Source organism: Sciurus vulgaris (assembly GCF_902686455.1).
Source record: "Sciurus vulgaris genome assembly, chromosome: 1".
NCBI classification, from domain to species: Eukaryota; Metazoa; Chordata; class Mammalia; order Rodentia; family Sciuridae; genus Sciurus; species Sciurus vulgaris.
The window spans coordinates 32,349,485-32,363,648 of NC_136461.1; the positions used below are offsets into that span (position 1 = coordinate 32,349,485).

The following is a 14,164-nucleotide window of genomic DNA, read 5'->3' on the forward strand; positions in this document are numbered from 1 at the left end:
GACCCAAGCTCCCAGCCTGTAGCCCTGGCTAGCAGCTCAGGTGGGAGTCAAGATCACACCTCTGTGATGAAAGTCTGATCAGCAGGGTCTTTAGAGCTTTAGCCCATGAGGAATGAACACTGGGAACAGCCATGCTCCTCCTCTCCACCTGGCTCCTGGAGGAGGAAGGGTGCCCTTGGCTCACCCAGCATTTCCTACCTATCACATTCTTACTTTCTATGACGAGGCACTCCCAAGCTAAAGTATGAGCAAATGAACATTTCATTAGTATTTTATTTGCATTTTTAGAGAAGATACACAGTTTCACAAGAAACACTGATTTTTCTCAAACAATAGAAAAAGATTTTTAAAAAAGAATCTATTGTCTTAGAAGAAAACAAGTCTCTTCAGCAAGCCAGGGCCAATTCATAGTGGAGGAACCAGTGAAGCAGAAGTTATACATAGGAAGAAAGTTCGGATTTATGCATAAATGTCTTCTTGTCTCATCTGTACGGCTCCAAGGGGGCCACCTTCGCTCAACACTGGCAATAAGCTCACAGACAAAGCCTCTAGCGTCCCACAGTTGCACACAGGCTGGCTCACTCTCCCGGAGGCTGCATCTGTTTACAGAATTCATCAAACTGCTGCTGCTCCAGTTCCGTCATGACTCTGTTGAGGGCATAGATCTGAATGGAGAAACAGATATGTTAGCAACGGAAGCAGCTGGTCTGCGCAGTCTTCAGACACAATAGGCCAAGTCATCTGAAAACACTGCAACCGCACCAGTAATGGTACTGCAGGGAGAGTGATGTGAGAACAGGAATTCCATCTGGGGATCAAGAAAGCAGCGATGAGGGGGGTGACTTGGTTTTTAGGGAATGGTAGGATCTGAAGAGGGAGATGGGATGGGACCTGGTAGATAATGAGGGGGGCAATTATGCATAAACGAATATGAAAGAAAAAAACAGGATCAGTTCTAGAATTCAAGTAAGCTAATATGGAGGATACAGAGTGAAGATTGGGCAGCTGGAGAAGGCAAAACACATATGTTGGGGCTTCAAATGCCATGCCAAGGAGTCAGGATGTTATCTGCAGACTTTGGAGAGCCAGGAAAGATACGTGTGCAGGGGAGTGAGCCGATTCTATCTGTGCTTTGGGAAAGATGACTGGAGGCCACAGGAGGGATGAAGTGGTGGTGGGAGATCATCAGCTACCCAGGAGGCACCAGGGGGAGCCTGTGGTGATAGAATGAACTGCGACAGACATTCCAAGGTGAAAGGTGGGTTTCTTCCTCATTCCTTCGTCCTCACAGTAATTAACCTATCCACTAAAGAATAGAAACCAATCATAAAACTTTCCAATTTGCAGAAGAAATGTATGTCTGTGTGTCTAGGAGATAAAACTTGGTTACTTGAAAACATGAAAGGAGAAAAAAATGAAATGAGAAGGGGGACAAATAGAAAGTAAACATAAGAGCAGACAGTAATAAAATAACAACCAAACATGCAACAGAGGATTACCCAAACTGCAAGACAGTTCTTGAAAAGTACTAAAAAACCCCTACAAACCTGACATGCCTGATCAATATGAAAAGGGAGTGGGCACGACAAGCACCATTTGGAACTGCAAAAGAGCACAGGGCCATTGCCATGATGGAGATGAAAACAAAACATCATGAATTCAATACATTTGAAAACGTCAATAAAATGAATTTCTATAAAAAGCAAACTGAACTGATCAAAGCTTACTAGAAAGCTTGATCCTATAATCTTTAAGGAAAAAGGAATTTCATACAGTGATGAAAATAATGATAACCACCACCACAAATGATTCCCCGCAAAATGTAATGCTGATGGTGAAGATGGTAAATTGTAATTTATGTATATTTTGTCACAATAAAATAATTTGAATGGTTAAAAAATGTTGAGTGCTAGGTGCAGTAGTGTATGTCTGCAATCCCAATGGCTCAGGAAGCTGAGGCAGGAGGACTAAGAGTTCAAAGCCAGCCTCAGCAACTCAGTGAGACCCTGTAAGAGCTGGGATGTGGCACAGTGTGTAAGCACCCCTAGGTTTAATCCCCAGTACCCTACCCCCCAAAAAAATTGTTGAGAGAGCTAGTCACAAAAATACGCACGCACGCGCACACACACACGCATGCATGCACAATGTATACAGAAATTCAGAAACATGCAAAACTAAATGATGTATTGTTATACTACAAAATATTTAGGCGAACATGCAGAGATAGTAAATTCATAGAGAACAAGGGGGAAAGATTAGCCAAAAATTAAGCAAAGCAAACACTTGCTTGTGTGAAGAGTCAGGTACATGACCCAGGAAAGGGGTGTTCATAGTTTTCAAGTTTTGGTCATGTCGTATTTCTTAAATTGAATGGTAGATACAAGGGTGTTTTATTCTTCTTTAAACTATACACACACATTATATGCGTGTGTTTCTAAAAATCTCTGCCCCATTCATTTTGTAACTAATGAGCATTTGTAATCTGCACATTACTGTGCTAGGGACTGAGAGGGATATTAAACAGCTTCTTGGAGCCCTCCAGATTGGAAGGCAGTGGCAGGAAAAAGGGGAAAATAAAATAGGCAGGGGAAGAAGAGACTCAAAACAGGTCAGGATGTCCAGGCCAAGGAATGAAAGGCTTTTGGTCAAGAAGGAAAGGGTCACTAGTAGTGTCAAATATTGCTTCAACTGCCAAATGTGCCTCATTCCCATTCGTCCCCCACATCTTCATACTGAACTTTCTGGAATGTGTCATTTTTGCAGAGCTGAATGGGAAATGCTTCTTCCTTACAGGGGTCTTGTCACATTACTATTTTAGGCAATTACATTCCAGGCAATACAGATAAAGAAAACAGCAAGGAAGCTGTAGGGCAAAGCAAAACACAGACTAGGGTCAGAAGTCCTGTTCAAATTACAGGCCTGCCCCTCTGGTCTTATCATTTTGCTTTAAAGCAAGAATGATACCTCCTACCTCACAGGATCATATGTTTTATATATCCATTCCTTATTCCAGGATTTACAAAGGATAACATAGAAATAACAATACCTGTGTTGGTGTGGAGATTACATGTGTTCATGCATGTGTAGGCTTGGTCTGGGCCTGGCACATCCTAAGAGCTCAATAAGTGCCACCTGCCACTAGACTGCAAACCCAGAATACAATCTCACCAAGTGAACACGAACGTGATGTTCATTTTGCAGTCCACATGAGGAAAGCAAGCAGACTGCTTGGAAGCACAATGATTCCTGATCATAATTATTCTGCTTATGGAATGCTTCCTCTGTGCCAGGCACTGTGTTAAGTGCCTTATATATAACATTTCTATTCCTTATAACAGTCTTGTGAGGTAGATACTTAGCATCCTCATTTTACCAAGGAGGCATTTAAGAACTGAGGTTCAGAGAGATTAAGTATCTCTTCCAGGGTCATTGCAATTTCAAGTCAGACAAATAATTTTAATTTCTGCAACTTCACAGGAATAGTTTCAATAAGGACATGAACAATGTTCTCAGTGTCTATCTTTAAAGTGTGCACAAAGGATGATTTCATAGGGTTGTTTCTTATAGTAACCCTCAAACAGTTTGCCAAAGCATGATGTAATAAAATCATCTGGTAAGGGAAAGGGCAGAACTGTTAGAACTCAAGATCACAGCTTTCAGATGGTTTGTCTTAATCCAGAGGTTAAGATTTTCATTTATAGATGAACTTCAGACACACTGCCACATTTATTGCCTTTATTAGAATGCAAGTTCCATGAAAGCAGGGACCTGCTTTGTCCAGTCACATTTCTCAAGTTCCTAGAACAGTGCCTAAAACAACAGAGTGGCTCAATGTTTGTTTGTATGTGATACTGGGGACTGAACCCAGGGCATGGCAGGTAAGCACTCTAATGCTGAGCTACAACCCTGCCCTTTTTATTTTGAGACAGGGTCTTGCTAAATTGCCCAGGCTGGCCTTGAACTTGTTATCCTCCTGCTTCAGCCTCCCAAGTAGCTGGGATTACAGGTGTGCACTCAGTTTCCATATTTGTTTATCAAATGGATCAGATAAACAAAATTAAAAGTTCGACAATATTAAGGAGTGAGAAGTCCCCTACTGCTAGTGGGGGTGCAAGCTAGTACAAGTCCTTTGAAAGCAATTGGGCAATGTCTAATAGAACTGAAAATGTACCCAGTAACTCTTCCAGTTAAATATCCTATAGAAATCCTAGCACAGGTGCCAAAGGAGACTCAAAGGTTTTTACTACAGTGAAACCTTTTTTGTTTGTAAAGGCAAAAAAACTGTAACTAAAATGCCCATCACTGGAGAGAAATGGATAAATACACAAAATAAGGTGGATTCATAAAATAGACTACTGTAGAGTGAAATTAACTAGATTCTTATGTTAACATGAAGAGCTAAAAATAATGCAAACAAAATGCAAAAATGTACAGAATTTTATTAATGTAAAAATTATAAACAAAAATATTGAACATTGTTTAAGGATATCTATTAATATATTTGAATGTAAATGTATAAAAATATTGCTTACCTTTGGGAAGGGAAAAGGGTAAAAGGAAATAAACAAAGGGGATTTCAATTTACATGTGATTTTTATTTATCTTATTTTTAAGACTCCAGGCAAATATAGCAAAATGCTATATTTATCAATCTGTGGTGCTGAGGACCAGGCATTTGCTATAATAGTCTAATCTTCTGTACTCTTAAATTTCTCAACAAACAAATAAAATGAAAAGGGGAAAAAAGACCAGCAAGCCTTTTCCTGATATTAAAAATTAAAATATTCATGTCTGGATGTGGTTTAACTTTAGCATTATAAACAATTTAAAGCTTGCCTTTTTTTTTTTTTTGGGGTGTATGGGGAGGTACTATGAATTGAACCCAGGGGCAGTCTACCATTGAGCTACATCCCTGGCCCATATTGTTTTTTATTTTGAGACAGTGTGTTGCTAAATTGTTCAGGCTGGCCTCGAATTTGTGATCCTTCTGCCTCAGCCTTCTGAGTTGCTGGGATTACAGGTGTGCTCTGCAGCATTCAGTTCAGTTTGAAGTATTCTTAAATTGATTTTAAGTGTTGAGAGAACAAAGGAACACATGGGTGAGTTTAAAGCTTGGGGCTTTTCCTGTCATGAGGAGCTACTTTTTGTACCATATCCACATGTGTGCTGGGGTGTCTAACCCTGGTTTGCTTGCCTGCTCTCCCCAGGCCACCCCCGATTCCGACCCTTCTTTATACATGGCTTCTTTATCCTACCACAAAAGCCAGAAGTCATCTGAAGACTTGGTAAGGTTTGAGATTCTGATACTAACTTAGTACTATGACTCTGGGCTGCCAGGTCACCATTCTGGATCTCTCCAAACCTGGGAGAACCCCTTTCTTGCCTGGAGGCAAGCAGGGATCCTCAACGCAATTCTTTCTATTGTTTTGCTATTCCAGCATCTTATACAGCAGGACTACAGGCATACAGAGCCCCCTTACTCTCACCTCTGCTCTTTGTCTTTGCTTCAGCTCCTGCTGGGCTGATTTCTGCTTAGCCTTCTCCACTCTGCTGACAGGTTCTTTAACTTTGGATTTTTCCTTACGTGCAGGTGGATCCATAGCTTGGCTTCTGAGAAGTTCTTTGCTCTGACCTGTATTGGTACAGAAAAGAGGAAGATGAAAGAAACAAGAGGGAGGGAAGAGGGAGGGAAGAGGGAGGGAAGAGGAAGGGAAGGGAAGGGAAGGGAAAGGAAGGGAAAGGAAGGGGAGGGGAGGGGAGGGGAGGGGAGGGGAGGGGAGGGGAGGGGAGGGGAGGCTAGTAACTTGTCTAATAGTAATTCAGCTCCTTCTTTTGACAGGTGAGGCTGATAGAATGGCCTGATAGGAAAGTAAGACCCCAGTCCAACCGCTACTACCTCGCTAGACGTCCCTTAGGCAAGTCTCCTTCCCACTCTGAGCCTAAGTTTTCTGTCTGCAAAATGGAACAATGGTCCCTTCCCTGGCCTCCCTCCAAGAACTACCGCGTGAGCATCAACTGAAAAAGCCCAGTGACAGCGGTCCACACGCGGCAGCAGCTGTGCCCAGCGCGGCGCGGTTACAGTTAGGACACCGGGGTCGAGAGGGCAGGCCGGCCCAAGAGCCGCAGCGGGGAGGTCGGGGCCCCTCACCCAGCATTCGGGCCAGGACGTCGCCCACCGCCCGGCCCCGCAGCCGCCAGCCCACTCCGTCCGCAGGACACCGTCCGCCCGCTCCCGGGCCCGCCAGCCGGGCCCACAGCCCGCCCCGGCCCGCCCCCCGGCCCGCCCCGGCGCAGCCACGGCCCCCTCCCTTCCCCGCGGCAAAATGGCGGCTCGGGAGTCGGCGCCTTCCCTACCCGGCCTCAGACTTTGGGCCCCCGCACCGTCGCAGACCCGGGCCACGTGGAGGATACCCTCGCCTCTCCCCTTCCGCCGGACCCCGAGAGGCCCGCCCGCCGCCCGCGGACTGGGCGGGCAGCGCGGGGAAAGGCGGGGCCGCGAGCTGGGGGTTCCCCCGCCCGCCGGACCAGCTGCGCGTGCGCAGAGAGCAGGCCTGGGCGGGCCTGTCGGGGCAGGGGCGGGGCCTTGCGGGCAGGGGCGGGGCCGGGCGGGCTGGACCGGGGCCTGGGTGGGCTGGGCCGGGCAGGGGCGGGGTTACAACTAACAAAAGCTTTTCCCAGATAAAGATGTATTTATGCACACTGGAGTTTTATTGGGCCACAAAGAAGAACAAAATTATTTCATTTGCAGGAAAATGGATGGAACTAAAGAACATCATGTTAAGCGAAATAAGCCAGACAGAAGGACAAGTATTGTATGTTTCCTCTCATGTATGGAAGCTAGAGGGAATAGGGAATAAAAGAAAAGAAAAAAAAAAAAAGGTGTGTGGAGGGATGTTAACGAAAGTAGAGAGGAGGAGATGGGGAGGAGATGGGGGAGGGAGGAGGGTAGGGTAAGGGGACTCAATGGGGAGTGGAATTGACCAAATAATGTTATAATGTTATACGAATGTACCAGTATACCAGAATGAAATCCACGATTCTGTACTTACTGGTGTATTAATATACACCAATATAAAAGTTTTTTTTTTAAATATTAAAAAATCTTTTCCAGGGAATATTTTCTGGGACAGTAGCTAGGCTGGGAAGAGTAAGAGTTGAATCCTGGGATTGGAATTGTTCAACACTGGATTTTTTTTTTTTTATTAAAAATCATAAATTTACATAGGGCAATGTTGTTTGATTCATTCTGTTATTTTTTTCCCTTCCCCCCCACCCCTCCCACCCCTCTTTTCCCTTCAACACTGGATTTTGATGCTTCATTTTATTGACTTGAAAAGCGAAGATTGGTGATTGCCTCATTCCTAATTCACAGTTTATTAGGAGGATCAAATGACATCCTGCTTGCCACAGTGCTTTGAAAGAGGAAATCTTGACAGAAGTACAAATAGCCAGCATACGCAGAGAGAAACATAGTCCACAGATAATAGATGAAATGTAAATTAAATTATCTGGGTATCATTTTCCATTTGTTAGATGAGAAAGGATTCACCCATAAAGGTAAATAAAGTGATGATGCTGGTGATGACAGCAATAGCTTCCTCTGTTTTGGGCTTCCTATATTCCAGGCACTGTTCTTAGAACTTTATTAATTCACTTATTCCTTATAATAAATATGTATAATACGTATAGCAGTAAACTATTTTCCCATTTTATAGATTAAAAACGAGAGGCACTAAAAAGTTAAGTGACTTGTCTGAGGTCACTAGTAAAATGTCAAAGTGAGTATTTTAGCCAGGATTTACAGGGCGATGCATAGCCAAAAGGAAACTTGTTCGGGTCCACTCCCTTTATTCCTCTGTCAGTGTCATTGAAACAAATGACAGATGGTAAGCAAACAGTGAATGCATAACCCAGGTAGACACTCATTTACTCCCCATCTAAGTATAAGTTGTTACATCATTTCTGGAGGCCACTTTAGCACTAGACATCAAAAACCTTAAAAATGAACACCCTGCACAAAAAGATAGTTATTGATGAATTCCATTTATATGAAATTATCTAAAGTAGTCAGACTAAGGGGGCTGGGAGGAGGGGGAAAGGGGAGTTATTGTTCAATGGAAAGAGTGTTTTGCAAGATGAAAAGCTTCTGGAGATGCATTGCACAAATGTTAGTACTATTGTACTGTACACTAAAATGGTAATTATCTTATGCCTCAATAAAAAAATGAGTACAACCTTTAAGCAGTTTCACATCTAAGAAGTTTACCTAGGTAAATAATCAGACAATTTATAAGAGGAAAAAACTGGAAAGAATCTGCATCTTTATAATAGGGGGTTGATAACATGAATGATATGGTAACTATAATGGAATTCTATGTTTTTAATATATTAAAAAGCTACAAAGAAGCATATACTGTCTAATCATACTATTTGTTTTATTGTCTTCACAAAATTATATATACACATGGAACGGAGAGTAGTGGCACAGGCCTATAATCCCAGCAACTCAGGAGGCTGAGGCAGGAGGATCATAAATCCTAGACCAGCCTCAGCAACTTAGCAAGACCCTGTCTCAAAATAAAATAATAAATAGGACTAGGGATGCAGCTTAGTGGTTAAGCGCCTTTAGGTTCAATCCCCAGTACAAAAAAAAAAAAAAAAAAGCACATACAAAAGAGAATAAGTGAGTATGAGCAATGTGATTCTATAACCTATACAATCAGGAAAATGAGAAATTATACCCCATTATGTATGATATATGAAAGTGCATAAATGCATTCTACTATCATGTATAACTAGTTAGAACAAGTTTAAAAATTTCAAAAAAAGGTAATAGGTGAAAACACCAAAATTGTTAATCCAGTTTACATTACATTAAAGAATAGGGGTTATTTTATCTGCTTTTCTGTATTTTCCAAAATTTCTTCAATAAACATTTATACCTTAGAAATCAGAAAATAGTACCATAAATATTATTTTAAAAAATTCTATACAAATGTGAATTGGAGTATTATTAATAAAAATAACCAAGCCAGTGTCCATTTCAGAAATCTTGGCATAATATTCGTAGTTAACATTTGTGTCACATTGTACAGTTTATAAAGTTCACAAAAGCTCTGGACTAGATCCTAACTAGACAAAGGGCAGGGTCTTTGGAAGGCTTAGAAAGCCAGCTAAAACAGATGCAGGGAAGAAAGGAGTGGAAAAGCTAAACTGGAAGACTGGAAAAAGTTCTGTCGCTGAATGCCAGATAGAAGTGAAGCCAGTGTGATAAGCTGGCTTGGGCAAGGGTGAAGAAGGGGATAAATTAGTGGTGTAGGGGTGGCGAATGGGTGGGGATTATACTTTGAGTAGCAATAGGCAAAAAAGAGTTGTCCAATAAGCAATTATCAGATTCCAGAAAGGCACAGGACTGGAGATCCTGGTATGGGAGGGAGTGCATGTTGAGCCTGAGTGCCACCTCTCCAAGTCCCCTCTGGATTTTCTCTCTCTCTCCCATCACCTTCAGTACACTCTTGTCCAAGCTGCAGAATTCCCTGGTTGGTGGCATCACTAGTTAGAATCTACATTAGTATAACTATGGAATATTTTTACAGCTGAGGTTATACTATTTAAGATTATATTTCCCCTAGCGTAAAAAATTGCCTATCTTTTGTTTGCTTTATTACTTATGCTTCCAGTTAATTCTGCAAAGTCTCCATCAGCACTATAACACAACATCTCATCATGTGATCACATGAACGAAGCAATGTACCAGAGTCTTTTTCTTTTTCCTGGCGATGCTCCTCTTTAGACCCATCCTCCTGTGGCTTCATATTGTCTTATTGGCCTTTCCACAGTTTTTGTCCTAGAATTTCCCCTAACCACATCCTGGGGATTTCTCTTTTCATCTCTCATGGGCCAAATCCCCTGCTCTTGGATCTTACGTGTCTCCACTCTCTGGTTATGCTTTCTATTTGAAGGAGTATGTTCCCTAGTCACTCAACCAAAGAGCTTCACAGGAAGTAAATTTTGGGTCTTTATTTGTCAAAAAAAAAAAAAAAAAAGTGTTTTTCTTTTCCACTTGATTGACAGATTTATAGGTTAGCAACCCTTCTCCTTCAGAATGTTGAAAGCATTGTTATCTATCTTCTCATAGGCTGGACTCTTGCCTAGTCTGATTGATCTGACTTCTGTTACTTTCTGTGGAAATGTTTTTTGTTGTTTTCTGGAGCATTTGGGATTCTCCTTTCCCCTTTATCCTTGTGTTCTGAACTTTTGCAAGAATGTGCCCTGTAAATCTTTTTTGTTTATTGTTCTGTGCACTTGGTGGCCCTTTTCAATCAGGAAAGAATAGTCTTCAATTCTGAGAAATGTTCTCTGTGATCCATTCCCTGATTTTTTAATTGTTCCTGTCTTGTATTCTATTTCTTGCTTTTGTTTATCCTACTTTATAAGAGATTTTCTTGAATTTTCTCCAATTCTATTGAATTTTTTCATTTCCACTACACATTTTTTTTTTCCAATGCTGGGAATGCAACACTGGGTGTCATATATGCCAGGTGGTGCTCCACCACTGAGCTACACCAGCAGCCCCTCTAATACAAAAATTTTAATTTCCAGTAGTTTTTGATTGTTTCCTGATTTTCTTTTTTGGTAACCTCTTGCTTTTGCATTATGAATTGAGGATATTCTCTTATTTCATATTTATGTGGATACTAATTATAGTTTTCTGGACCTTCCTTCCTTCATGCTTTCCTGGTCTTGCTGTTTTCCAGGCTGGCCTTGAACTTGGGATTCTCTGCCTCATCTTCCAGAGTTGCTGGGATTACAGGTGTGTGCCACTGTGACTGGTTTCTGGTGTTTTCTGCTTCCTAAATTCATTTCTCTTGTTTATTTTGGTCTTTAGCTTTCAAGTTGGAGTCTTTCCTCAAGTAATAATAGTGGCCATCATTTATAGTCAAGCACTGTTCTAAGTATTTAACCTACATGCTTCAACAAATTGAATCTTTACAGCAACCCAGTGAGATAGAGCCATGCCCTGGGACCACCCATCCCAAACCTGGAAACTTCTCATTTGAGAATAAACTTTCTTCTTGTTGGTATCCAACCCTGCAGGCACCTGGATTAGATTTATGTTTTTACTAGATCAGTTTCTAGTCACCCATCTGCTTCCCTACCTTCAAAAATGTATTCACAGTTGTTTCTTGTACCATCTCTTTGTCTTTACAAACATTTCCTATTTTATTTCAAGATCGTCATTTTGAGCTGGGTATGGTGGTGCACACCTATAATCCCAGCATCTTGGGAGGCTGAGGCAGGAAGATCCCAAGCTCAAAGCCAGCCCCAGCAAGGGCTGAAATATTTTAGCAAGTTCTTGCTTAAAATGAAAAATGAAAAAGGCAATCCTGGTATGATGAAGGAGAAAGAGGAGGAGAAGGGGGAAGGGGAGGGGGAGGGGGAGGCAGAAGAAGATTGTCATTTTTGTGGGATTTTAGGAGATAGAGATAGGCATTTTTGTTTAGTGAACTGTGTTCATTTTTTTCTGTAAGAGCATGTTAGTGGTTTTACTTGATCTTTTAAATGGAAAGGAGAACTTTTTAGCACCTGCAAAGAATAAGATGTTCCATTTTTCTTCTTTTCTCTTTTTTAGAAATAAAAATGCCTTTTCTAATTATTTCAAGAGCAATAGTTCACAGTGTTTTCTTTCTCTGCAACTTTTCCTCTTTTTTTGTTCTTTTTAGATATGCATGACAGTAGAGTGTATTTTGACATATTATACATACATGGAGTATTACTTATTCTAATTAGAATTCCATTCTTGTGATTGTACATGATGTGGAGTTTCACTTGTGGTATATTCATATATCAACATAGGAAAATTATACCCATTTATTCTACTGTCTTTCCTGTTCCCATCTCCGCTCCCTTCCCTTCATTTCCCTTTGACTACTCCACTGAACTTCTATTCTTTCCTCCCTCGCCCCTTATTGTGTGTTAGCATCCACATATCAGAATATTTGGCCTTTGGTTTTTTGGGATTGGCTTATTTTATTTAGCATGAGAATCTCCAGATTCTTTCATTTACTACAAATGTTATAAAGTCATTCTTTTCTATCTCTGAGTAATATTCCACTGTGTGTATATACCACATTTTCTTTATCTATTCATCTGTTGAAGGGTACCTAGGTTGGCTCCATAGCTTAGCTATTGTGAATTGAGCTGCTATAAACATTGATGTGGCTGCATCACTGTAATATGCTGATTTTAAGTCCTTTGGGTATAAACCAAGGAGTGGGATAGCTGGGTCAAATGGTGTGAATCCAGAGCTACATCTCTTTCTTTAAAGCAGAGCATGAGTAATTATTTGGATTTTGACCTGTGGTTAATGAGTAAAGGATTATAAATTTTCCCAAAAAATAAATTTAAAAAAATAAGGACAAAATTGAGAAATAATTATTGAGATTAAAACTGTTTTATCCTAGTTGAATAAGTTATACTCCATGTATTTGTGTATGTATAAAAAGTCAAAATACATTCTACTGTCAAGTATATCTAAAAAGAACAAATAAAAAATTTTAAATATATCTAAGTTAAAATAGAGTTCATTCATTACTATGTATAGCATAGCCTAAATTTTGGGGGAAAAAAGGCATGGAAGCACACAGGCCAAAAACATAGAGGTTATTGCTAGATTGGGGGATTATAATGAGTGATCACTATATCTATATCTATTTTTGTCACTTATGGGGGTTAGGAGCCAAAAAAGAAAATTTCGGAGAAGAAATCCATTTTATAATGTGATTTAGATTATTTGATAAAGTTAGAGCATTTCTTGAGGAAATAGTAAAAATACTAATTATGAAAATTAAAGTATAAATTGGTACAATCACTTTGGAATGCAATTGAATATCAGGTACAGCCTCACAATACCACTTCTAGACACATAGTCTCAGGAAACCTTTACACTCTTAAGAATTATTGAGAACCTCAAAGAGTTTCAGTTATGTGGGTTATGTTTTTTCAGAATCTGTGTATTAGAAATTAAAACAGGGTGATGCAAGTGAGAAAGGTTTTCTGTGGATACCAAAATACAGTTAGGAGGAATAAGTTCTAGTGTCCTACTGCACAGTAGGGTGAATATCGCTTACAACAATTTATTACACGTTTCAAAATAATTAGAAAAGAGGAGTTTGAAGTTTCCCCACACAAATAACCTGCAAGGAAATGAAAATGCTAATTACCCTGATTTGATCACTATGCATTTTGTACATGTATCAAATTATCACACTGTACTCACTAAATGGATATAATTATGTGCCAGTTAAATGGAGTTCAAACTGAGAAAAAAGTAAAAAGAACTATTGCTTCCCTTAAAATAAACATAGTATGCACATTACATGTTAACATAAACAACATGTTTTTATAAAAAAAAAAAACCCACAATTTTCTGAGGAAACAAATTAGTCAGGAAAGTGGCACTGCCTTATATATATTTCTGGAAATCTTAAGTGACTGGTTGATAGGAGACAGCTGTATTCTCATCTCAGCTGTTTCTTCCAATCTGCAGCAGCATGTTGTGTGATTGAAGTGTGTGTAATTGGAAAAGGAGCATTTCAACAACCTTTTCAGAAAATTGTGAATACTCTTTTTTGACACAGCACCAAAACTCAGCAAGTGATAGCTTCCTAAAGGGTAATTGAGAAATGGACTCTGCAATCATAGTAATGAGCTTCTTATAGTAAGACCCACTAGTTAATCTTGCATTTTGAATGGGTCTTTTACCTTTTAATGATTTTGTAAGACATGCATGGGTCAGTTGGAAATTATTGGTTTTGCTGAGGTATGTGGATCTTCCAAATGTTGACACATTTCATTATACAGCATCAAGGAATCCCACTCAGCTATACCACTACCAATCTCATCAGAAAAATCTTCCATTATTGGGAAGTTATTAGGCTCTTGGTAACAGATAAGAGTTTTCCAAAATTCCGATTTTCACTCAAAAGACTGCATTTTCTCTTTAGCAAATCAACACTGCCAGTTGTTCTTCTTGAAATGACAGGTGTGCCTCTTTCCTTGGGGATAAAATACCTAACGAGTCCCAAAGTCTGAGTGACCATGGTATGTGAGTTGTCCTCTCAGGTAAGAATGGCACTCCCTGAGCTGAGTGACTTCTTCAGCC

General features: G+C 40.3%; 1 protein-coding gene across 2 annotated transcripts; it reads right to left on the bottom strand.

The window, feature by feature from the left end:
• Positions 1-255: 255 nt before the first annotated feature.
• Positions 256-6,510, bottom strand: SVBP (small vasohibin binding protein). Of its 2 annotated transcripts, none has more exons than XM_079117653.1 (3): positions 6,355-6,510; positions 5,487-5,632; positions 256-665 (listed from the first exon to the last, which is right to left on the bottom strand). In XM_079117653.1, the coding sequence occupies exons 2-3, from the start codon at positions 5,598-5,600 to the stop codon at positions 579-581; spliced, it is 201 nt and encodes a 66-aa protein (XP_078973779.1). In that variant the 5' UTR covers positions 5,601-5,632; positions 6,355-6,510; the 3' UTR covers positions 256-578. The 2 variants fall into 2 exon arrangements, with proteins under 2 accessions (XP_078973779.1, XP_078973778.1); XM_079117652.1 differs by lacking the exon at positions 6,355-6,510 and adding an exon at positions 6,149-6,261.
• Positions 6,511-14,164: the final 7,654 nt, after the last annotated feature.

Excerpts from the sequence above, each read along its gene's own strand:
- SVBP (XM_079117652.1), bottom strand. Across the intron at positions 666-5,486 it reads AGCAAAGACAAAGAGCAGAG|ATCTATGCCCTCAACAGAGT; the intron begins GTGAGAGTAAGG and ends TTCTCCATTCAG.